Here is a 23,370-nt window from a genome sequence, read left to right on the forward strand (position 1 = left end):
TTGCACATCACCAGCTTTGCTTCAGTTTCCTGCAAAGAGAGGACCCCATGTTCCAATTGCTTCCATGGAAGACCCTCGCAAAAAAAATTCCCAGGTGGCCAAGAGCACCCTGGCTTGTCACCAAACCAGCGTGGCCAGCAGGAGCTGGGCAGTGACCATCACCCTGCGATCAGCGCTGATGAGACTGCACCTCACATCCTGGGTTCGGTTTGGGCCCCTCAGGGCAGGAGGGACATTGAGGTGCTGGAGCGTGTCCAGGGCTGGGGAAGGGGCTGGAGAACAAGTCTTACCCAGGAACAGCTGGGGGAGCTGGGTTGTTTAGCCTGGAGGAGAGGTGGCTCAGAGGGGACCTTAGTGTTCCCTACAGCTACTGGAAAGGGGGGTGTAGGCAGGGGGGGGGTCGATCTCTTCTCCCAGATAACGAGCAACAGGACAAGAGGAAATGACCTCAGGTGACACCAGGGGAGATTTAGATTGGACATTAGGAAAAACTTCTTCACAGAAAAGGTGGTCAAGCCCTGGGTCAGGCTGCCCAGGGAGGTGGTGGAGTCACCGTCCCTGGAGGTGTTTAAAAGGTGTGTAGATGTGGAGCTTAGTGACATGGTTTAGTGGTGGCCTTGGCAGTGCTGGGTTAATGGTTGGACTTGATGATCTCAAGGGGTTTTTTCCAACTGTGAAGAACAGATGAAGATAGTTAGCATTACTGGTTTAGGTGTTGAAAGTTCCCTGCTTCCTTAACCTCAGATGTTGATCGGGGCTCCTTGAGAAGCCTCAGGTCAACGTCTTATCTTTGACCAAATTCACGTCCAGCTGTTCCTGCTTTTACCCAGATTATATGAGGTGCTTTTTTTTCTCTATACACGCCTCATCTCTGGCTGGAGTTAAGATCAACTTGAACCCCTAAGAAAGGCATCTTCAGGTGTCTGAGTAAAATTGCAGTAGGTTAAAATCAGGCACCTGAAGTCAGTACTGTCTGTACCAGCTTCCTGGACTCTTGCAGAGGTTGTTGCTCTTGCGCTGGGAGCAGTGAACAGCTTGTGATGGACCACCTGCAGTCCTCCCGTTACCGGGGGGGTTAATTAAGGTAAACCCACCCCAGCAGGGACAGGATCCATCAGCTGTTGTGTATGGAATCGGAGACCTCAGTGAGAGGTCTTGCTCTCACCAAGCAAGACTTGGTTTTACAGCTAAGTTTTTAAGCTGATGGAACGGAAGTTTTTTAGGTGATGGAACACAGTTGTTGGGTTTAATAGTCACGTTTAGACCATGTTCAGGGAATTCTGCAAAGCCTGGAAACAATAGGACGCTTTTTCATTTTTGTGAATGATTGTTTTGGTAATGGAAGGCACTCAGGAGCTTCAGTTACTGACATTTAATTTAAATACATAATAAATTACAAGGGCATTAAAGGATCATTAATCATAAAGTTAGCAACAATCTTAATATAGATGCATTTATTGTTTTTTCATGTGTAGAGCAAATGCATCCCACGTTGCTCGGGTTCTTTCCAGCCTATGCAGAACTCAAGGAATGGACTATTTTCCAGCCTGGAGTGGCCTGGATATTTCTGTGATGGTGTTTGTTTTCTCTCGCTGTGATTTCCTTCCATCAGGCGTATGCCTAGGGCCTGAGGGACGAACACTGGTGGGATAAATATCCTTGGAAATGTGGGTTGGAACTCCCCAGTTTCAGTTAAAAAAAACAAAACAGAAAAACACAAACAAACCAAACTAAGCATTTCTGTTTGCTTTCTCATTTATTAACCTCAGCACATCAGTTTTCCTCCAAACTGTAGCATATTTTCCAAATACCGTGGATCTTCTATAGTTTCAGGCTTCTAGACCATCTGTATGTTGTTCTGTCTGTATCTGGGTGGCCTGGATGACTTTAGGATATCATTTTCACAGACTGCGGCTATAATTGTATGCTGAATCCTTTCTTGTTTCTTGGTATGTTAAACGAATGAATGAGCTTGTTGCCCCTTTGCAGCTACTGCAAACATTTATTTCCTTTGTACTGGACTGGTTTTCTTTGCCATCTGTATCATAGGAAACCAAAAGATACATGATAAGAAGGTACTTCAGCTTCCCGTAGACCTTTTTCTGTTGTAGAAATACTCAGGAGGTGCAGCACCTAGCTAAAGATGGCTCTTCCTCATGATTCATGTTCTGTGAAGAAATGAGCAAGTAAAAGAGCTCCAGTAGTCCTGGAACTCCTGTTTTGCAGTCAGGTGAACGTAGCTGGAATAAAAATTCCAAGGGCGGCATCAGTGCTGTGTTCCTTTACCCCAGGAGAAACGCCATCCCTCGGGTAGCACGATGGCAGTGTAGTGAGGGCAGGCACTTCAGCTCACCACCGTGTCCAGTGCCTGAGGTCAGCTGCAGGTGGACAGAGTAAGGCTGATTTTGTGACATTTATGCTGTGGGAAAAGTAAAGAAGCTTCCTTTTATTGTTTTTACTCTAGGATAGTTCTTTTGCCTTTTTAGGCTTGGAAATTTTCCTCTGTATTTAAGAGGATAATAGCAAAGTCAGTTTGGTCACAATCTGTTTAAATACCAGTAGTGCAGAGCTGTTACTATCACGGAAGACTCCCAGGCCTATTTCTATTTTTATTGCTCTATATTTCAGACGTATTCTACAAGTTTGAATAGTTCAAAATGTTTGTCTTATCTTTTTAAATAACATCTTGCAAAAGCAGAATGAACTGATCTCTCTAGGTTCTCGGCACGTTAGGCCTTGGGTATGAGTGCACCGCACTGGATAATGCTCACCTTAGGTTTTGCAAAATTATGTTCTTTTTCCTTGGCCTGAGGGGTATCAGGAAGGGCTTGCAAAGCTGCGTGGACACAGCCAGCTGAATGGAAGTGAGCATCCTTGGCTTTGCTTAAGAAACTTAAGCTTAGGTTGAGCTAGATGCTCTCAAGGAGGAGAAAGGCTGGAATTTTCAGGTGTCTGGATAGGCTGTGTGCACAGGTCTGCGCTCAGACAAGCAGCTGGATGTTTGTGCACATCGTGGTGGGGAACCCACAGAGGACTCGACCCTTACCACAGACGGAGCCCCCTGGTTCTCAGATCGCACACTGCTCTGGGTTAAAACAGCGGGTCTGGGAGATGAGCTGCCCCCTCGTTCTGCTCACTGGGAAGCTTGCCTGAAACGTGACGATTGCAGTTGAAAGGCACCATAGTCTGCGCTGCTGCTTGTCCGTGTTTGCTGAAGTACTTGGTGAATGTATCTCATAGACGGAGCCGCTTTCTGCATGTCACCAAGCCAGCTTTCAGTAACCAGCTACCAAAACCTCCCATAGCTTTTCTGGCAATTTCTGGGATGGGGACAGGATTAATGTAGTTACTTGAGTATCAAAATTCGTGCAGGGTTACCAGAGGGGTGGGATTACTCACTTTTCTTATTAGACCATTAAAAGTTTTTTTCTTTTACTGATAAATGAAGCTGATCTGGAATTTGGAGACTGCTGAAAGACACAGATGCAAGTGGCTCCTGTCTGCCCAATTATGCATTTTCTTCGTAATATATTTGTGCATGCAACTTAGGTGTCTGTGTTGAAAATGAGGTTCCAGATGTTTATGTTTCTTGATCCAAGGAGTAAGTTGGTGGATTTACCTTTTTTTTTTTTCATCCGGTTACCATTTTTATCAAGAACAGAGCAAAGAACTTGGCTACCTTTGATTTATGGAAAACTGTACTTTAGGCACCAGTGAGCACTGCAGAGATGGATTTTATGTAATAATACTTTGAAATAATATAGTTAGACCAAATTCACTCTTTAAAATAGCCTGTAAAGCTAATGTCGATACTTGGAGAAGCAAAATGTGCTTTTGCTGATGTAGTTCATACTAACTAGGTCAGCCAATGAAATCGGCTGTCAAGGCGAGATCATTTTGATGTTAGAATAGCTGTGGCTGCATCAAGGGTCGTTGGGTTTTTTTGTTGGCATAGAAAAATCATTCCTAACCCTCTACGAGGGAAGAAACTGCCATTGGAGACTGGACCTTAAAAAAAATGGTGTCTGTATGAGCAGTTTGGATATGAAAGAAACCGGTGGGATCTCCCCTTTCCTTTTTCTGCAGGCGCTGTATCTGATAGCTACAAATGGGACACCAGAGCTGCAGAACCCCGAGCGACTGTCCGCTGTGTTTCGTGACTTCCTAAACTGCTGCCTGGAGATGGATGTGGACAGGCGAGGATCTGCCAAGGAGCTTCTGCAGGTAAAACGCGAAGCAGCTGCAAGTGAAACCGCTGTGCTATGTGACGGTTTTCTCATCAGCTAAATTCGAAGGTGTCAGGTGGAACCCCCTCGTATTAGTCTCTAGTCTTGATGCTTTGCAAATGAAAAATAAGTAGGATTGTAGAATGGTTTGGGCTGGAAGGGACCTTTAAAGGCCATCTAGTCCAGCCCCCCTGCAGTGGGCAGGGACCTCTTCAACTACATCTGGCTGCTCAGAGCCCCGTCCAACCTGACCCTGAATGTTTCCAGGGATCTACCACCTTTAGGGGCAACCTGTTCCACTGTTTCACCACCCTCATCATAAAAAATGTCCTCCTTGGATCTAATCTCAGTCTACCCTCTTTCAGCTTAAAACCATTACCCCTTGCCCTGTCGCAGCAGGTCCTGCTAAAAAGTCTGTCCCCATCTTCCTGATAGGCCCCTTAGGTACTGCAAGGCTGCAGTGAGGTCTCCCTGGAGCCTTCTCCTCTCCAGGCTGAACAACCCCAGCTCTCAGCCTTTCCTCACAGCAGAGCTGCTCCAGCCCTCTCAGCATATTTCTGGCCCGATGGTGTATTGTGGTGGTATAATCAGTTTTACAGGGTGGCAAAATAACCAAAGTGGAACGATATCAGGCACGGAGGCCTGGCCTGGGTTTGTGACTGCCATGCACGGCCACAGCCAGGGAGGTGACCACGGCAGTCACAGCCCGGCGGTCAGAGGGCTGGCTGTGGGAAGGAGGGGTGCTGTGGGTGCTCAGTGTGAGCATCAGAGGGGCCCCGGTTGTCCGTCCTGCCCCACTCTCAGAGGTTTCTGCCACTGGGCCCCACTTGGGGAGGCTTCTGCTGCCGAAACAGGGACAGCTGAGCGGGACTTGTCACAGCTCCACTTGCCGCCTGGCACAGCCGAGTGAATGAGAACCGCTACAGGTTTGCTGCCAGGTTTTGTGGCAGATCGGGAGCTGCAGAACGTGCCACTTGGCTGTCCCTGCAGCGAAGGTGCCAGCCGGCGCAGGAGGGGCAGGGCAGGGGGTGGCAGACACTGCTCTCACTGCAACCCAGAGCTGAGTCCATCAGCACTCTGTCACTTGTCCCCCTGCTCCTGTCTCAGTGCTGAAAATCTGCACCTCAGTGGCCTCCAGAACAACACGTGGGCCTGAATGCTGCCGGGATAAACATTTCCTACAGGTATTGGCGTTCCCTGAGGAATGGCTTACACCCTTTGTCTTTTTTTGACAACTAAAATAGCCCGTGTCTTTAGGACACAGGAACCGAAGTAAGCATTTTGAGTTCCCTGAAAGGAACAAGGCCCTGGGACAGAAAGCAACATTCCCACGGCGCTGGGAGCACAAATCCTAGCAAGCTGGAGACACCGTGCTGAATGGATTAATAACATTATGGGTCACGTTTGCCCGTGACAGCAAGGTGCTGGACATGGAGATGCAGGTGGTCCCCTCAGCCCTATTTCTGTGTATTCCTGGTAACCAGAGGAACACTGCTTGAGCCTGTGAGTAACTGAGTTTGGAAAGTAATAGCTCATTTCTTTTTCTCCTTTGGGCAGCATCCATTTTTAAAATTAGCCAAGCCTCTCTCCAGCCTGACTCCACTGATCATTGCAGCAAAGGAAGCGATTAAGAACAGCAGCCGCTAGCGCTTCAGGCCGGCTTTCTCCCATGCAGACTTTCATTCTCAGAGCATTCTCAGAGCAGGACTGAGAACGAAAACTCTGTAAAACCTCAACTCTTGTGCTGTGGGACAGATGGACGAATGAACAAACCAGCGGTCATGGTCATGGTGGTAGGAGGGAGAACAGCCCAGTCCCACCTGCTTTCTGGCTCCTTAATTTATTTCTAAGATTACACAGGGCTTAAGACAGAGGTAATGACCGAAAAAGCTTTGCTGCCTCGATTATTTCCAAGGTAAAGCAAATTCAGTTGGAAGATTCCCTTCCTTCTCACCCTTTGAATAAGCTGTATGTTCACTTTTAAATTGTCAGTTGTTTCTTAAAGATGGAAAGTTCCTTTTATGTTGTTGTTTCTTTTGGTTTGTTTTTTTTTCAAGGGGAGGGGGGATTTTGATTTTTTTTTTTTGGTATGGTTTGGGATTGGAGAAGGATCTCCTTCATTCATAAACTCCAGACTGCACTGCCTTTTGAACACAGCCCACTCACTGGTATTTATTTGCCCAGTCATGGTACTTCTAGCTGAGGAAGAAAGAGAAATTGCATTTCCAATCAAAACCAAATCAAGAGTGGGGCAGACAAAACATCCTGTTGAGATACAGGCTTTCAACTGTGAATAGATAGTGTTTCAGTTCTTGACAATTTGATTTGTATAACTAATTGTAAACTGTTTGCCTGGATGAGAGTCTTAGTAAAACGAAAAAGCAGAAAGGTCAGTCAGTGTGCTCAGAAAGGGCTTGTCTGATGCAGAGCTGAAGGAGGAATGTGAGGTGAGAGCGGGCCCAGCCTTGCCTGGTGCTGAGCCCCAGCCGGCCCCTCGCACAGCACAGAGCAGCCTCAGCATCCACACACCCAGGCTGGGAGAAGGCGCTTGCAGCAGCAAGCGGCAGCCGAGGGACACTGGGTGCTGGCCTCTCCCTGGGACCCGACTGACACCCCCGTCCGAGCCAGACTGCAGCGGGCTGCTCCCGAGGTGGATCGCAGCCGCGCTGTGAAATGCGCAGGCCAGTGGCGTGAGCCATCACGAGTCTGGGCAGGAGCAGAGAAGAAGGGCAAAACAGCTGAGTGGCAGCGTCGCTTCCGAGGATGCCTGCTCTCCTGGTCGTCTTGTAGCTCCTGGGAAAGGTTAGTAGTGTCTGTGCCGCCCTCGGTAGAGGGGGAGGACTGGGCTGCTCCCAGGCTCGCGCAAGGTGAGTGTCCTCTGGGCACGCAGGTTCTGCCATGGAAACTGAGGCTGGCGCGGTGCGTGACGGCTCCCGCGGTTGGGATCTGCGTCAGCCAGTGCAGCAGGCGGCTCTGGAAGCAAGCGCATTGAAACCTGGAGTCCTGCGCTGAGCGAGAGCGATGCAGAGTGGATTGCGGAGACACTCAGAGGCATCGAGCCAGCCTGCGCCTGCTGTCCTGCGCACAGCAAGCACTGCTGAGTGCAGCTCCGAGCTGCCGGGGAGGGGGAATCCTGGATGTGACTGAGGGTTGTGCTTGACTAGTCAGCTGATTTGTAAGGGAGCAGAGGATTTTAAGTATGCAATTTGTGTTTTATTTATTCATTTCTGAAAGACGCAGTGTGGGTTCACCCAGAAAAAGCATTTGCATGGAGTATTTAATGCTGTATTTCAGTAGTACAAAGCCCTTCAAAACAGCAATTGAAACAACACCCACCCATTGGGGGGTGGGGGGGGTGGGGGGGGCGGGGTAGGGGGGAGTAAACCAGCTTTCTGCTGTAGATCTTCCTGTTCAGGCCCAGTCCTACAAAGCAGCCTTCAAGGGACTGACCACCTTTGTGTTTTGCCAATAAGAGTGAAAGATGCTTGGGCTGTTCTTGAATTAGGCCATCGGCTTGTTTGGCTTTGGCTTCTTACTTGGTTACAGTCTCTGTGTTGCAACCGCCATTGGTACTGCCCGCCGGCCTGCCCTCGTGGCGCTGCCCATCCCGCCGGCTTTGGCTGAGGCAGCGGACGGAGGTCGATGCCCCGTGATAAGAATTAACCGTTCCTGATTTCCTGGGGAGCACAGCAGCTCTGATTTTCGGGTGCCCAAACACCCTGCCAAAGCCGGCATCTTTGCTTTCCCAGGCGGGGGGAACACGGGGGGGACAGAGCTGCCAGCGACCCGCGGCTTGTGCGGCAGCGGCTGAGACCTGGGGCCAGCAGCGATGGCAGCCAAAAGCCCCCACGGATAAAAGAAACCCCCTGGGCACGCTGCAGCGGAGCAGAGCTGGGTGGTCTGCGCCCAGGCAGGGGAGCTGCTCCACTCGGTCACGCAGTGCGGGGGGGTGAGCAGGCTGAGGGGTATCGGGGGCTGCGGGGGGGCTGCTGGAATCGCACCCTCCCTTCCCTGAGACAGGCCCGACAGGCGGGCAGGGCGTGCGGTGTGGAGGATTCCCTGCCCCCTCCACCTGGCTGAACACCGACTTACAGGGTAGTGGGACTTACGGGGTAGTGGGCAACGGCAGCGAGTTCCCGCCTGGTGCGGCGGCTGCGCCCCCGCTGGGCTGCCCACCCGCCCCGCTGCCCTGGCACAGCGGGTACGGGGCTCTGCCAGCGGAACCAAGCGCGGTGGGGCCCTGCGGTGGGTGCAGCACAGCAGAGGGGGATGGGCCAGGAGGTTCCTGGAGTGTGTGGAGACCTCCCGACCCACTGTGAGCCAGGGAAGGCACCCGCAGTACCCGTTGTTGGTGAACGGAGGAGGGCTGGTGGGCGATGTGGTGGCCGGAGGCCGTCTTGGGCACAGCGATCGTGAGGTGCTGGAGGTTTTGATTCTCAGAGAAGTAGGGAGGGGTCGTCCTTCAAGGAGATCTTCAAGGTGCAGGAGTGGGGTGTCCCCTGTGCCGACAGCCAGTGGGGAAGAAGAGCGGCCTGGCTCAACAGAGCTTTGGCTGGAACTTGGCAAAAAGAGAGTGTATGACCTGTGGAGGAAGGGGCAGGCAGCTCAGGAGGACCACAGGGGCGTTGTGAGTTGTGCAGGGAGAAGATCAGAGGGGCCAAAGCCCAACTAGAACTTAATCTGGCTACTGCCATAAAACACAATAGAAAATGTTTCTGTGAATACATTGACAGCAAGAGGAGGGCTAATGAGGATCTCCATCCGAGGGGAAATGTGGTGACAAAGGTTGAGGTACTTCATGCCATCTCTGCCTCAGGCTTTTGATAGACCAGTTGTTCTTGAGGTACCCGCGCTGGAAGGTGGGGGCGGGGAGCAGAATGAAGCCCCACGAGAGGCAGGTCCTGCCTGACAAACCTGAGACACTTGTGTGACAAGTGCCCCACTTAGTGGGTGGGGGAAAGGCTGTGGCTGGTGTCTGCCGGGGCCTTCACAAAGCCTTTGGCACCGTCTGCCACAGCATCTCCTGGAGACACCGGCTGCCCGGGGTGGGTGTGCTCTGCGCTGGGCTAAGAGCTGGCTGGGCAGCCGGGCAGAGCGTGGTGGGGGATGGGGTGACATCCCGCTGGCGGGGGCACATGGGGTGTCCCCAGGGCTCAGCACTGGGGCTGGTCCCATTTAGTATTGTTACCAGTGATCTGGGTGAGGGGACGGAGGGCCCCGCCGGGCACGTTTGCAGGTGCCACCCGGCTGGGCCGTGCTGACCTGCTGGGGGCTGCCGGGGCGCTGGGCTGAGGGGCGCTGGCCGAGGCCAGTGGTGTGAGGCTCAGCACCGCTCCGTGCTGCCCGGGGGGACACCAGCCCCAGGCAGCTGGGGGCAGGGGGCTGGGAACTGCCCGGCGGGAAAGGGCCTGGGGGGGCGGCTGGATGTGACCCGCAGGGTGCCCAGGTGGCCAAGGCCAGCAGCACCCTGGCTGGTAGCCAAAACAGCGTGGCCAGCAGGAGCAGGGCAGTGACCGTCCCTCGGCGATGGTGCGGCCGCCCCTCGAGCCCTGGGGGCAGGTTTGGGCCCCGCAGGGCAGGGGGGGCACTGGGGGGCTGGAGCGTGTCCAGCGCCGGGCAGGGGCTGGGGTGGGGGCACAAGGCTGATGGGGGTGGCGGGGGGAGCCGGGGGGCTTCAGCCTGGAGAAAAGGAGGCTCAGGGGGAACCTTCTCGCTCTCCACAACTACCTGAAAGGGGGGTGCAGCGAGGTGGGGGTCGGTCTCTTCTCCCAAGGAACAAGCGACAGGACAAGAGGAAACAGCCTCCGGTTGCGCCAGGGAGGTATAGATTGGGTACTGGGAAAAATCTCTCACGGAACAGGTTGTCAGGCAGTGGGTCAGGCTGCCCGGGGATGCGGTGGCGTCACCATCCCTGGAGGTGTTTAAAGGCCATGTAGATGTGGCGCTTGGGGACATGGTTTAGTGGTGGCCTGGGCAGTGCTGGGTTTGTGGTTGGACTTGGTGATCCTAAAGGTCCCTTCCAGTCTCACTGATTCTGTGATTCAAAAGATTCTCGTTCTGTTGTGAGGTCCCATTTTCTCTGTCGGCTCAAGCTATCTGGGGGAGAGACTTTCCTGAGAAAGAGTAATTTGGGCTCGAGGTGGGCTGCCCTCCATTTGTAAAGCGTTCACCCGAGGGAAATGTTTGTATTCCATATAAGAAGTGAAGAAACAAGTGACAGTTTCTGCTCCCAGTGTAGCTTCTATTTTTTCCTACCCACAAAGGAACAGACAGCCATCCTTTAGAAGGAAAGCACCGTTTTATGGCACACAACTACTTGGTTTTTTCCTTATTTATTTTTTTTACCTATAAGTATTTCAGCATCTCTACTTTAAAAACCAAAATAACCCACCAATGCAACTTCCTGCAAGATAACAGATGTGGAAAATAGGGACATCAGATGGTAGCATCTTTGGGTTTGTTTTTTGGGTTTTTTTTGGTCAGTGTGTGCCCCAGCATATAGAATATTGTTGGCACTGGCTTTTTAAAGACAGCTGCTGTACTGAGAGGCCTTACTTTTTTATTTTACTAAATACTGTATTTTTCTTTGCATTGGCAAATCTAGAGGTTTCTTCTAAAAAAAAATTCCTGGGAGGCAGGCAAGATTCAACAGAAATAGTCTCTGCTGGTGGCTGTTTTCAGCATGGACTGAGACTGTTTGACATGCAGGGAAGCGCACCTCTGGCGTCCCCGTGGCTCTGTGCTCGAGACAGTCTCTGGCACCAACCTCTCCGTCACTGGGTGCTGAAAGATGGCAGCTGCATTTATATCCTCCAAACTCCGACAGGAAATGTGGAAGAGGTATGTTAATATATTTAAAACAAAACAAAAAACAGTCCTGAGAGGGGCAAGTCTTGTCCATCATTTACAGGCTCACGCGGTGTGTTGGGTTTCAGAGTAGCACTGACCTTGCAGAAAGGAAAGAGACAAATACTGAAATATCTCTGGAACTATCCTGGGTTTTCTGACTGCTATCCTCAGATGAAGCAATTAGTTTATATATATTTTCGGAGTATTAGAAATAGGCTGTTTCTGTGGCAAAAAGCATAGGTAAACTGATTTCAAACACTTTCATTCCAAGGTTTTAAAAGATTGTTTGTCTTTATTTTAAAATTTGTTAAATAGTAAAAATCCTATCCAGAGCTTGCCGATGATAGCATCCCTGCAATGGAGATGTGTGAAAATGACCTGGTAGCTTGCTGTGGTTTTAATGTTTTGGGACAGAAGCATGACAGCAGTACAGGCAGGGGAGTTTGAGAAGCACAGAGAAGTGGGGTAGTTTTTTTATTACATATTTATTTAAGAAAAAAAAATAAGAAAAAAAAAAAAAAAGAACCATACCTATGTAAAATTCCATACAGCTCCTGCATGCGCTCCTGGGAGCCTGCACAGGGGTGGATCTTACAGTGCTCTCAGGGTTTGATCCCAAATTTGGTCCGGGGTTGCATTCTCACCTCTTGTGTCCAGTGCTTTTGTAAATATATCTGGGTTTATTTTCCATCTTTGGCTACTGGTTGGCCGACTCACACTACACACACACCAACTCAAGTATTTTTTTAGCTGTTTGTGCTGAGTTTCTTCGAGGCCAATGGCTGCACCTCAGCAGGTCTGTCAGTCAGTCCCCCTGTGTCCTGCCACCGAAAACAAAGCACATTCCAGTCGCTACAAGAAGGGAAGCAAGTACGTGTCGCCAGTCCTCTCGTTGTAGGAAATGCCACCATGTCCTGTTGTCTGTATGGTGGTTATTTCCCCTGTATAGTCAATGGTGTGGCTGCTGAATGTTCCTCACAGTGAGCATGTAAGTACTTGTACTTCTTAGTCCTGAGCAGAGCCCGAGCGTGCCCGGTAACACCTGCCACTGAAGGCCGGAGCCAGGGTCTCTGTCCTTGGCAGCCAGGCCGTGCGCCACGCCAGTGCCGGCTTTGCCTTGCTAAATTTAATGGGCCACACACCCTCCCACCGGACTGTTGTTCATCCATGTGCAGACATGCAGCAGCTAAATGGTGGGTGATCAGGCAAGCTGTTGAAGACCCATAAATTTAAATGTTCAGCTTGGTTGGGTTGGGTTGGTTTTTATCTTCTTTCTGCCTCTCCTGTGACCAGGTAAATAATTTTAGTCCCCCATTTTCATGAAGCAGGCAAAGGACAACCTTTGTGTTTCAACAGAAAACATCCCAGGTCTCTTAGAGTGTGGTCTGCAGGTCTTTAAAATTTCTCTTCCCTTGTGTCTCTCCTTGAGCTGACAAAGTAATTTCTTTTTCTGGCTGAAGCTTGCAGAATCTTGCTTATCCATTGTCTCTCTGGATGTGGTTTAGAGCCGATTGCCGTAGTCCTTGGTGTACATCACGCACATAAACCATCACTGGCCTGAACCTATCAAGGGTTGCGTGCACTTTTGGTGACAAGAGCTATCACAAAAGAAAAAACAGTATTTATTATAGGAAAGAGGAGGGATGTGTGGGTGCCCTGTGGTGTGCCCGTGGCTTGCCCGTGTGGGTATGAGCCTGCACACTTTGTTCTCGCTGCTTAGCAGTTCTCGCAAGCAAGCACTTGTGTTCTGCTAGAACCTGACCCTGAGTGAGGGGACTGGGGGCAATGTCATTAATTAAAGTTGATAATATGGAAAATTACTGATTGTTTTAATAACCTGTGAGCACGGTGGCTTTGCACTGGACAGTTTCCCAGCAGACCACACATCAGCTTCAGCATCTGTGTGTCAGGTGCCTCCTGCTCTGTTTGAGCAGCACCATTCACAGCTGCCTGGGGATCACTCGCGGGTGCTGCGAGGCTTGCTCCTGGCGTTTGCCTTGCTCAGCTTACGTACGAAGCCGAGGGCTGCGCTTGGCCATGGCGCGCTGAGCTGGCAGGTGCGAATGCAAGTCGGAAGAGCAGTTGGGCCTGTGCGCACACACCGAATCACAGCTCTGGTGTAACTGGGTTTATCCACACTGGCCGCTGTAGCAGGGTCCGACCCCAGGATCCCAGTGATTAACGTAAGGTCTGAGTGAAGGTTTCCAGTTCCTCTGTTACTAGTTCTCAGGTGAGGTGTCGAGCTGGGTGCCTCCAGAGACCGACCCCTACTCCCATTCATGCCTCTCATACCCGTACCACCCATCACCTGATCCCCAAGCCCAAACACTTAATTCTAGTCAGTGGCCTTTTGGTTTCTTACTGGTTTTAACGGTTGCTGGTCTGGCCGCCTTCTGAATTTACTTCATTCACTTGGAATTGTCTCCTTGCGCCTTATCTTCATTCTGCTTGTACCTGGTGGGAAGGCACGTGGGGAGGCTGGCTGACAGCTGGCTGGACATGAGCCAGCCCTGTGCCCAGGTGGCCAAGGCAGCCAGCAGCACCCTGGCTGGTATCTGAAACAGTGTGGCCAGCTGGACCAGGGCAGCAATTGTCCCCCTGTGCTGGGCACTGGTGAGGCTGCACCACAAATCCTGGGTACAGGAAAGATGTTGAGGTGCTGGAGCATGTCCAGCGCTGGGCAGGGGCTGGGGCACAAGTCCTATGGGGAGCGGCTGAGGGTGTTCAGCCTCAAGAGAAGGAGGCTCAGGGGGGACCTGATCACCCTCTGCAACTACCTGAAAGGGGGTGCAGCGAGGTGGGGGTCGGTCTCTTCTCCCAAGGAACAACCAATAGGACAAGAGAAAACAGCCTCCGGTTGCGCCGGGGAGGTATAGATTGGGTACTGGGAAAAATCACGGAACAGGTTGTCAGGCAGTGGGTCAGGCTGCCCGGGGATGTGGTGGCGTCACCATCCCTGGAGGTGTTTAAAGGCCATGTAGATGTGGCGCTTGGGGACATGGTTTAGTGGTGGCCTGGGCAGTGCTGGGTTTGCAGTTGGACTCGATGATCTTAAAGGTCTTTTCCAGTCTAAATGATTCTGTGATTCTGTCTGCCAGATTCAGCTAGTTCTGTGCTAGCAGCATTAGTTTTATCAGTAAGTTTACTCTCGGTCAGCTCTTGCGGCTTAAGGCTTCAACTACTTTAGTTACTAGTGCTAAGCTGCCAGTGCTAAACGCAGCTACTCAGAATACAGTTAATCAAATTGCCTCCGTAACACTGAGTGTATGAGCTGAGAACACGAGTGTTGGTTGTGTCTCGCCTCCTCTCTGTCCTTCAGTCCTTTCAGGGGCTTGAAACAAGTTTTCTGAAGTGAGAAATAAGTGTGTTACCTCTCACAGGTCTTGCTCTTTCCAGTCTCTATGCTTGACCGATTTTGTCCCTCTTGCTGTGCCCTCTCTTCTTGCTGTGCTCCGTGGCTGCTAACCAAGACCATGTTACTGGCTCAGATGAAGTGCTCAAGAGCCTCGTTTCTCTGCCCTTTGCCCTGCCTGTTCGCAGCAGCCTTTCCAATGTGTAAGCTTGGTCTGGCGGGGGAGTTCTCACCTCCCTTTGTGCATAACCTCCAAGAGCCTAGAGCCTGTCACCTGAAGTCCATGCTTGCGTTGAGGGCTCCCAGATGCCTCAGGCTAGTGTGACACTTGCAAACACGAGAAAATAGTGGCAGGTGGTTGGTTTTAGACGGGGCCTTTTGTTGCTGCATGTTGTGTCGTTTGTCCAGCCCAGCCATGGGGGCTTGCTACAGGCACTGCTGCTGCTCCCGTTGTGGTCAGTGAGACTGTGGTGGTTGGCTGCAGTGACAGCAGAACTGGTCGCTGCGTAAGCAGGTGCTGGGGATGCCCTGCGTGCCAGGGGCTGGCGGTGTCCCTCGGCTGGCTGGGTGGAAGGGAGCTGCCCATAGCTCTTAAGTCTCCACCGTGCCAAGCTGTCCAGGTCAGAAGCGGGTTGACAGCAAACACGAAGCACGCAAGTCTCTTAGATCCACGCCTGCTGAGATTTTTTTGACCTTTGAGCTTAAGGTGCACAAAGGCAATTGGTTTTTTGTCACACTGTTTATGCAATGCTGCTAAATCAGTCTGTAGCACAGCAACAGGGGAAAAAAACCCTCTCAGCTCTTCAGGTGCGACTCTCATGCTGCCAGTATCTGCCTTGGCAGGTAAGCAATGACGGGGAGCTGCTCTAGATGGGCACTAGTAGCAAAGGCCTGCGCACACCATAGCCCCCAGTAAAGAGAACACCTCCTTCTTGGGCAAAGCCCAGATTCCATGGGGGAGTACCCTGAGTTACACTGGTGCTGCGCCTGCACTGCAGATGCTGTGCGTACAGGCATACGGTTCTGGAAGATCTGCAAAAGAATTCTGCAACTCTTGACTGGATCAGGATGTAACAATGCTAAACTCCAGTTTAGTCCAAAGCAACCAGTTCACACCTGCGCTGGTGTCTGCTACATTATTTTTTTTTCTTTAGGGTATCCAGACAAATGTAAACAGAGGAGGAGCCTACATTTTCATTGTTTATCAGAAATGTATCTCATTTTGCTGTACATTCCTTTTTTAGGATGTGTTATCTGTTTAAAAAAAAAAAAAGAAAAAGAAAAAAGAGAAGAAAAAACAGAAAAAAAGAAAAACATAAAAGATAAAAAACAAAAAACAAATGTGTAGTGAAAAAATCTCCTGTAACTTTGGATTAAGAGGTAACTGATCTTTTTAAAAAGAGAACTAAGTTATTTACTTTGTAAATGTGCTGATGGCATGGATCCATCTTACTGACCTCAGCATCTTTTTTTTTAAGATTTTGGGTTTTGTTTCAAATATTAAGTTATTTTAAATTGTGGTTGAAGCAATAGAAAATTGAAATATGGATTGTGCATGACTGTGTCTTGAGTGTAAAAATATTGCAGTTTGAAACTTGGACCTAAAGTATTGCAAATAAAAGTTATAAATACCCATGGATTGTGTGACTGCAGCGTTTCCTATAGGATTTGCAGGATGCTGGCTGAAGAGAGAGCAGCTTCAGTCAGCTGCAGCATCACAGGCTTCATCTGTATGGCTTTGTGTGCTTGTAGCTTTGTCCTGTGCCACTAGTGTGTCATGTCCTGAAACAGGACTTAACCTGCCACCGGCCCATTTTCCTCTGCTAGTGGGGCTCCTTGTGCTCGCTGAAGCAGGCCTGCTGCCTTTCTGCTGCTCCCCACGCTGCACAAAGGAGTGCTGCGATTTTTCTGGTGCATCTCCATTGTTCCATATTTATAAAGAACCAACACCCCCTCCTGATGAATACGGTGAGTTACACGGACGGCGATTAGCTGCAGCTGCTGCCCGGAAATCTTGGCAACCGCTTACTGAACACTGGTCACGTCATGTCAGCTCTTGCGCTGCTCCTCTCGCAACATGGGAGGGGGAGGGGAAATCACCTGGCCACCTGCTCAGAAGGTAAGTGATGCTGCTGTTAGCGGTATGGAGGCAGCCTGCATGCTGCTGTAGGTGCCGTGAGTCCGCTGTTCCCTGCTGCGCTGGCTGCGTAGCCACAGTCTTCCCTAGCAGTGGCTCCATCTCTGAGAGTTTCACTGGTGGCTGCTAACAGTGGCAGAAGGTGGGGGAGTGGGGGCTCCAGCCTCTGCACAGGTGAGGGTGAGCCCCCTCACTCCGTCACACCTCAGCCTGGCCGCCACGCCACATCCTGGCTCCCATTCCCACGCAGCCGTTCCACAACTGCTGGGTGACTGGGTAACCTGGGCAGTGGTGGGAAAGGCAGGACAGCTGCCTCCCTTAAATGCAGGGGGGGTCACCTGTCCCCCCTGCAGGGGACATAACCTGCCAGCACAGGCCAGCAAAGGGCTGTACGTTGGCCACAGAGAAGACACAAGTAAAGTAGCTGTGTGCATGTGTGTGCAACCATGTAACCCACAGTCTCCCTGCCCAGCTTCATGTGTGCTGCTCATGTCTATCTGTACATGTACTCCCCCCTCGGGTATGTAACCAGCAATTTATGTATGTGTATTTTTAAATGTGTGTGTACACACACCTTTACCTATGTGACAGTAGCTCTCTATAGTATATATGTGTATATATGTACACATAGAGCAAAACACTCTGGTTATCTATATATACTATACAACGTATTTTATAACTGCATATGTATATACACATATATTAAAAATATATTTATTACAAATAGTGAGAACAACGTGATTATGTACTGTTATCTATAGTGTGCATGTGTATAAAAGAGCTAATGCTGCTGTAATGCAAAAGTCATCAGTGAGAGAAAGCATGTTGTGGTTATGAAAGGGCCTCACAGAGAGACCCTTACATAGCTGACAAACATACTAGCTGTTTACATACACAATATATACATATATTAAATATGTCTGTATATATTTAAAAAGAGCACATCTTCTGTGACTATAACTCACTCTAGCCCTATACATCTATATATGATATACACGTACAGTGAGACCTTTATATAAATGAACAAAGTCTCATGCTGTAGCTCTCTAGAGTATAGCAGATATAAAATTTTAGACATATATATGAAATCCTCATACTCTATTCCTAGTGACCTATTTGTATATGCATTTTATATGTATACACAGAGACCCTTAAAACTATGTAACACACACCTTTGCTATTTATATATATAGTCTAGTACATACCATAATTTTGTATATCGCTATTTCTTTCTATATGCATATATACACATATGTATAGCTATACATATACATGTATCTATTAATATATGTGTCTACCTACATATTGATAAAATCTACAATATAGTATATAGACAGTGTTACATAGTTATCTGTTCTCTGTGTATAAATTATATTTTATATAGAGAATACCTAGATATACACAGAGACCCTTATATAACTATATAATTCTCTCTCCATCAACATATTTTATGTATTATATGTATGTACGTATACATATATACATAACACATACATATAAATACAGTTATAAAATATATATGTAAGGATTGCTAAGGAGAGCAAGGGAGCATTATATGGGGGTGTATGCAGATTTTAGAAATACCTATACTCATACAATATAATTATTACAGATAGCACGTGTGTTTAGTGCTACAGAGATGCATGTACTCTATACTGTATACAGCTGTCAAGTGAGAGATGGGGTGGGGGGGAAGGTGTGCAAGCACACATGTGCGCACATACACACTCACTCTTTCTTAACCTAAGCAGGTAGCCAGAGTGAAGTGTTCTGTAATTACAAAAAGCTAGCTCTCTCCCCCTGCCCCCCCCCCCCCCATTATATTGGGAGGGGGGGGGTAGAGACCCTGCTATAACCATGGCGTGCTGTCTCTCTCACTAGCCATATACATTATAGTACCTATATGAATACCCATGCCCCCTAAAGACCAAGAGAGATGTAACTAGCTAACACATACTCTCACCCCCACTTTATATATATATATATATAAAACCAATTACATAGTTTATATATCGTACATGAGTGCGCACACATCCATATGCACAATCCCTCCATATAACCTCTCAAGCCATAGCCCTTATTTAATGCTCCCTTCTCAGCCATCTATATATCATATAGCATATATTTATATATACAGAGGCCTTTCTATAAATGTTGCACACAATATATATTGTCATGTATAGTATAATGCATGATGTTTTCTATAAATTATACACTATATATATTTTATGCATGTGTGTGTGCATGCATGCACACACAGAGCTCTTCATATAATTCTCTCTAGCCATATATATACAAAAATATATTAAAACCAAAACTATTTAGAAATATTAAAACCTTTTTATATATTTACATACTCTATACATGGGGGGGATGGGGAAAGACATCCTTCTATTACTATGTAACTCCATTTTGTACATACATAGGTAAGTTTAGATATGTATATGAAAATATTATAAGATGTATACATATATATACACAGACAAGACAGGCCCTCTTACAAATACATAACGATTTTCTATGTATATGTACAGAGACCCTTATAAAACAATCTCTTGTCCATCCATATGTTTTTAATATACCTCTCTATATAGATTCAACTATGTGTGTGTACATACATGTTATATATTTTTTTATATATAGGAAAGAGTGTGCAAGCAACTTACGTAACACTTTGGTGGCCTTCTACAACGGGGTTACAGTGCTGACGGATGAGGGAAGAGCGACTGCTGTCATCTACCTGGACTTGTGCAAAGCATCTGACACTGCCCTGCACGACACCCTTGTCTCTAAACTGGAGAGACATGGATTTGATGGACGGACCATTCGGTGGATAAGGAATTCAAGAGCTGCGGTCAACGGCTCAATGTCCAAGTGGAGACCAGTGACGAGTGATGTTCCTCAGGGGTCAGGATTGGGACCAGCGATGTTTAACATCATTGTCGGTGACATAGACAACCAGACTGAGTGCACCCTCAGCAAGTTTGCTGCGACACCAAACTGTGTTGGATCGTTGACGTGCTGGAGGGCAGGGGTGCCATCAAGAGGGACCATGACAGGCTTGAGCAGTGGGCCTGTGCAAACCTCACAAAGTTCAAAAAGGCCAAGTGCGAGGTCCTGCACGTGGGTTGGGGGAATCCCAAGCACAGGTACAGGCTGGGTGGAGAGCAGCCCTGAGGAGAAGGACTTGGTTGGGGGTGTTGGTTGATGAGAAGCTCAACATGACCCAGCGATGTGCGCTCTCAGCCCAGCCAGCCAACGGTATCCTGGGCTGCACCAAAAGCAGCGTGGCCAGCAGGTGAGGCAGGTGATTGTGCCTCTCTGCTCTCCTGAGCCCCCCCCGCAGTGCTGCGTGCAGCTCTGGCCCCAGCACACGAAGGACACGGACCTGTCGGAGGGAGGCCGGAGGGGCCACGAAGATGCTCAGAGGCTGGAGCAGCTCTGCTGTGAAGACAGGCTGGGAGAGTCGGGGTGGTTCAGCCTGGAGAGGAGAAGGCTCCAGGGAGACCCTGCACAGCCTGCCAGTGCCTGACAGGGGCTGCAGGAAAGCTGGAGGGAGCTTTCACAAGGGCATGTAGTGATAGGACAAGGGACAACGGCTTTAAACTGAAAGAGGGGAGATTTAGATGAGATATTAGGAAGAAATTCCTCACCGTGGGGGTGGTGAGACACCGGCCCAGGCTGCCCAGAGCAGCTGTGGGTGCCCCATCCCTGGCAGTGCCCAAGGCCAGGCTGGACGGGGCTCTGAGTGACCTGGTCCAGGGGAAGGTGTCCCTGCCTGTGGCAAGGGCTGGTACTAGATGGGCTTTAAGGTCCCTTCCAACCCAAACCAGTCTGTGATTCTATGATTTATTTCTCTCCCGCTATCCATGCATGTCATATACATGTAAATATAAAGACATATAAAAGATAGACCCTTAGATAAAGAGACTGTTGTATATGTGTAACATACACGCTAACTGTATTGTCACCCTGACAATAACCACCCGAGGGTGTTAAGAGAGCTGGCTAAGAGAGGTTTAAAGGAGGATCCAGGAAATTACAGGCCCATCAGTCTTACTTCAGTCCCTGGGAAAGGTAAGGAACAAATCCTCCTAGGGACTATCACACATCAAACGAAGCACATGATTGGGAAAAGCCAGCATGGATCCACCAAGGGCAAATTGTACTTGACAAACCTGATCGCTGCCTGCCAAGTAACCTGCTTGGCTGATTTGGGGCGAGTGGTGGACATTGTCTACCTGGATTTCCCCAAGGCTTTCACTACGCTTTCTCATAGTTTCCTCTTAGAGAAAAACCGATCAGCACCCAGAAGGTGGTGGTAAATAGATCCTTTTCAAACTGGCAACCTGTCACAAGTGGGGTCCCCCAGGGATTGATATTGGGCCCCAATGCTGTTCGTAAGTGATCTGGAAGACGGGATCGATTGTACCCTCACAAGGTTTACTGATGATACCAAGCTGACTGGGGAAATGGACACTTTGTAAGGGAGAGCCACCCTGCAGGAAGGCCTGAGTGGCTGGAAGAGTGGAGTAACAAGAGCCTTATGAAGCTCAACAAGGACAAGCGTAAGGTCTTGCACCCGGGAAAACACAATCCAAGAGCACTGGACAGGCTGGGATCTACCCGGCTGGGGAGCAGCTCTGTGCAAAGGGATCTGGGGGTCCTGCTGGGCAACAAGCTCAATATGAGCAAACAGCGTGCTGCTGTGGTGAAGAGAGCCAGCAGGATGCTGGGCTGCTGAAATAAGGGCAACACCAGCAGAGGTAAAGAAGCCATTAGCCCATTCGGCGCTTGTCAGGCCACACCTGGAACTCGGTGTTCAGTGTTGGTCCCTGCTACACAGAAAAGATGTGGACGGGCTGAGAGGGTCCACAGAAGGGCCACAAAGATGATCAGAGGACTGGGAAGCGTGCCATAGAGGAAAGGCTGACAGAACTGGGTTTGTTCAGCCTTGAGAAGAGAAGGCTTAGGGGACACCTTATCACCATGTTCCAGTACTTAAAGGGTGAGTAAAAAAGACAGAAAGTCCCTTTTTACAAGGAGTCACATGGAAAAGACAGGGGTAAGGGGTACAAGTTACTCCTGGGGAGATTCTGACTGGACACAAAAGGACAATTCTTCACAATGACAACAATCAGCCATTGGAATAATGTCCCCAGGGAAGTGGTAGATTCCCCAGCACTGGATACAAAATTTTAAGATTTGGCTGGACAGGGCCCTGGTCTGTCTCGTCTAGACCATGGTTTTACCAAAAAGGTTGTACCAGATGATCTGTGAGGTCCCTTCCAACCTGGGATTCCATGTATCCCAGAACATGTATGTACATGTGTACACGCACAGAGCCTTAAATAACATTTCCTCTCTCTAACCATCTATATTATATACCGCCTATTTTTATACATTATACATACACGGCGGCCCTTCTGTAAATATAACACGCTCTCTCTGTACTGTATTTGTATCTGAAGACCCGTTGCCGCAGGAGAGGCGCCGGGGCTCGGTCAGCTCCGTGTGTGTATGCAGGCAGGCATGCACAGCGCCGTGTCCCCCCGGCCCCCGCCGCCGCCCCTCACGCCCTCCCGGCCCCGCGCTCCTCTCACAGCCGCCGCCGCCGGCCCCGCCGCGCCGGGGCAAGATGGCGCCCGCCTCACTCCCGCCCGGGCCGGCGGCGGTGCCGCAGCGGGGCGCGGGCTCCCCCACGCGGCGGCGGGCGGCGCGGCCCCAGCGCCCCGCGGCCCATCAGCGGCGCGGCGAGCGCGCAGCGGGGCTCAGCGGCCGACATGGCGGAAGGGCCGGCTGGGCGGCGCGGCTGCCGCGGGGCGGGAGGCCGCGGTCTGGCGCGTTGCCGGCCAGGCCCCGCTGCCCACCGTGCCTGAGCACACGGACCCCTGCCCCCGCACACTCACAGCGTCCCCCCTGAGAAGGGGTCCCAGCGCCCCGCCCACGCCCAGGAGAAGGGGTCCCAGTGTCGTACCCCCTGAGGAAAAGGGGTCCCAGCATCGTCCCCCCATCCTGAGGAGAAGGGGCCCCAGCATCTGTGCCCACCCCCCCCCCAAGAAGGGGTACCAGCGTCCCCCCCTCCTGAGGAGAAGGGGTCCCAGTGTCCCTCTCCTCCCAAGAAGGGTCCCAGCACCTCCCTTCAGAGAAGAAGGGGTCCCAGGATCGTCTCCCCCCGAGGAGAAGGGGTCCCAGCGTCCCCCCGAGGAGAAGGGGCCTGGCCCTGCCTGCCTGCAGAGTCACGCTGCTGTGGGAGCAGCAGGCAGCGGGGACGCCCAGCTCAGCTGCTGGAGCTTTTTCCCTGCACCCAAGCCACCATGCGTGGTGGTCCTGGCACGGGCAGGGGGACAGACACAAAGGTGCGGTGGCTCCTATCGCAGCGCCTGCAGGCGTGCCAGCCTTAGTGCTGACTCCTTTGGGGTAGAAGAGGCCTCCATAACTGACCGCCGATAGGAGCAGCACTTACCTGGCGGCACCAACAGCCGGTTGTTTTCCCCACGAGTTGCAGACGGTAACACGCACTCCCGAACACTGCAGCTGTGGCACCGTTCACACCTGGGACCATACTCTGCACCCCCGCCGGGAGACCATGCTGCAGCAGCTGCTATCTGTCACCTACCCTGCAGCCACCCTAGAGCGAGAATTCAAAACAGTGAGCATTTAATTGAGACAAACAGCAAAGACACAGGTGGAGCGGAGCTCTTCCAGCCCCGGCAGCACCGCTGTGCGTGGTGCTCAGCAAAGGCGGCCCGTTATCTCCGCAGAGGTGCTGCTCTGGTGTGCCATAGGAGGCAAATAAGCATCTG

General features: G+C 50.4%; 3 protein-coding genes across 7 annotated transcripts in view; 2 read left to right on the forward strand and 1 right to left on the reverse strand.

Annotated features, from left to right (window-relative positions):
• The window catches only part of PAK3 (p21 (RAC1) activated kinase 3), an 81,734-nt gene extending 75,486 nt beyond the window's left edge, over positions 1–6,248 (forward strand). For all 3 annotated transcript variants that reach the window (XM_080365912.1, XM_080365910.1, XM_080365911.1), the window contains exons 14-15: positions 4,087–4,224; positions 5,784–6,248. In XM_080365912.1, the coding sequence (XP_080222038.1) occupies positions 4,087–4,224; positions 5,784–5,873 (228 nt within the window). In that variant the 3' untranslated portion in view covers positions 5,874–6,248. The remainder of the gene's footprint in view (positions 1–4,086; positions 4,225–5,783) is intronic.
• Positions 6,249–11,582: 5,334 nt separating this feature from the next.
• Positions 11,583–23,370, reverse strand: part of CAPN6 (calpain 6) — an 81,619-nt gene continuing 69,831 nt past the window's right edge. For 2 of the 3 annotated variants that reach the window (XR_013923869.1, XR_013923870.1), the window contains exons 15-16: positions 23,031–23,195; positions 11,583–16,535 (exon numbers count right to left, since the gene is read on the reverse strand). The gene's annotated coding sequence lies outside the window, so the exon portion shown is untranslated. The remainder of the gene's footprint in view (positions 16,536–23,030; positions 23,196–23,370) is intronic. The other variant, XR_013923868.1, reaches the window with a different exon arrangement.
• Positions 16,062–19,934, forward strand: LOC308053945 (uncharacterized protein; the record flags this gene model as incomplete). Its single annotated transcript, XM_080365916.1, has 2 exons — positions 16,062–16,546; positions 19,208–19,934. The coding sequence occupies 2 exons, from the start codon at positions 16,062–16,064 to the stop codon at positions 19,770–19,772; spliced, it is 1,050 nt and encodes a 349-aa protein (XP_080222042.1). The 3' UTR covers positions 19,773–19,934.

Source organism: Falco punctatus (assembly GCF_963210335.1).
Source record: "Falco punctatus genome assembly, chromosome: 15".
NCBI classification, from domain to species: Eukaryota; Metazoa; Chordata; class Aves; order Falconiformes; family Falconidae; genus Falco; species Falco punctatus.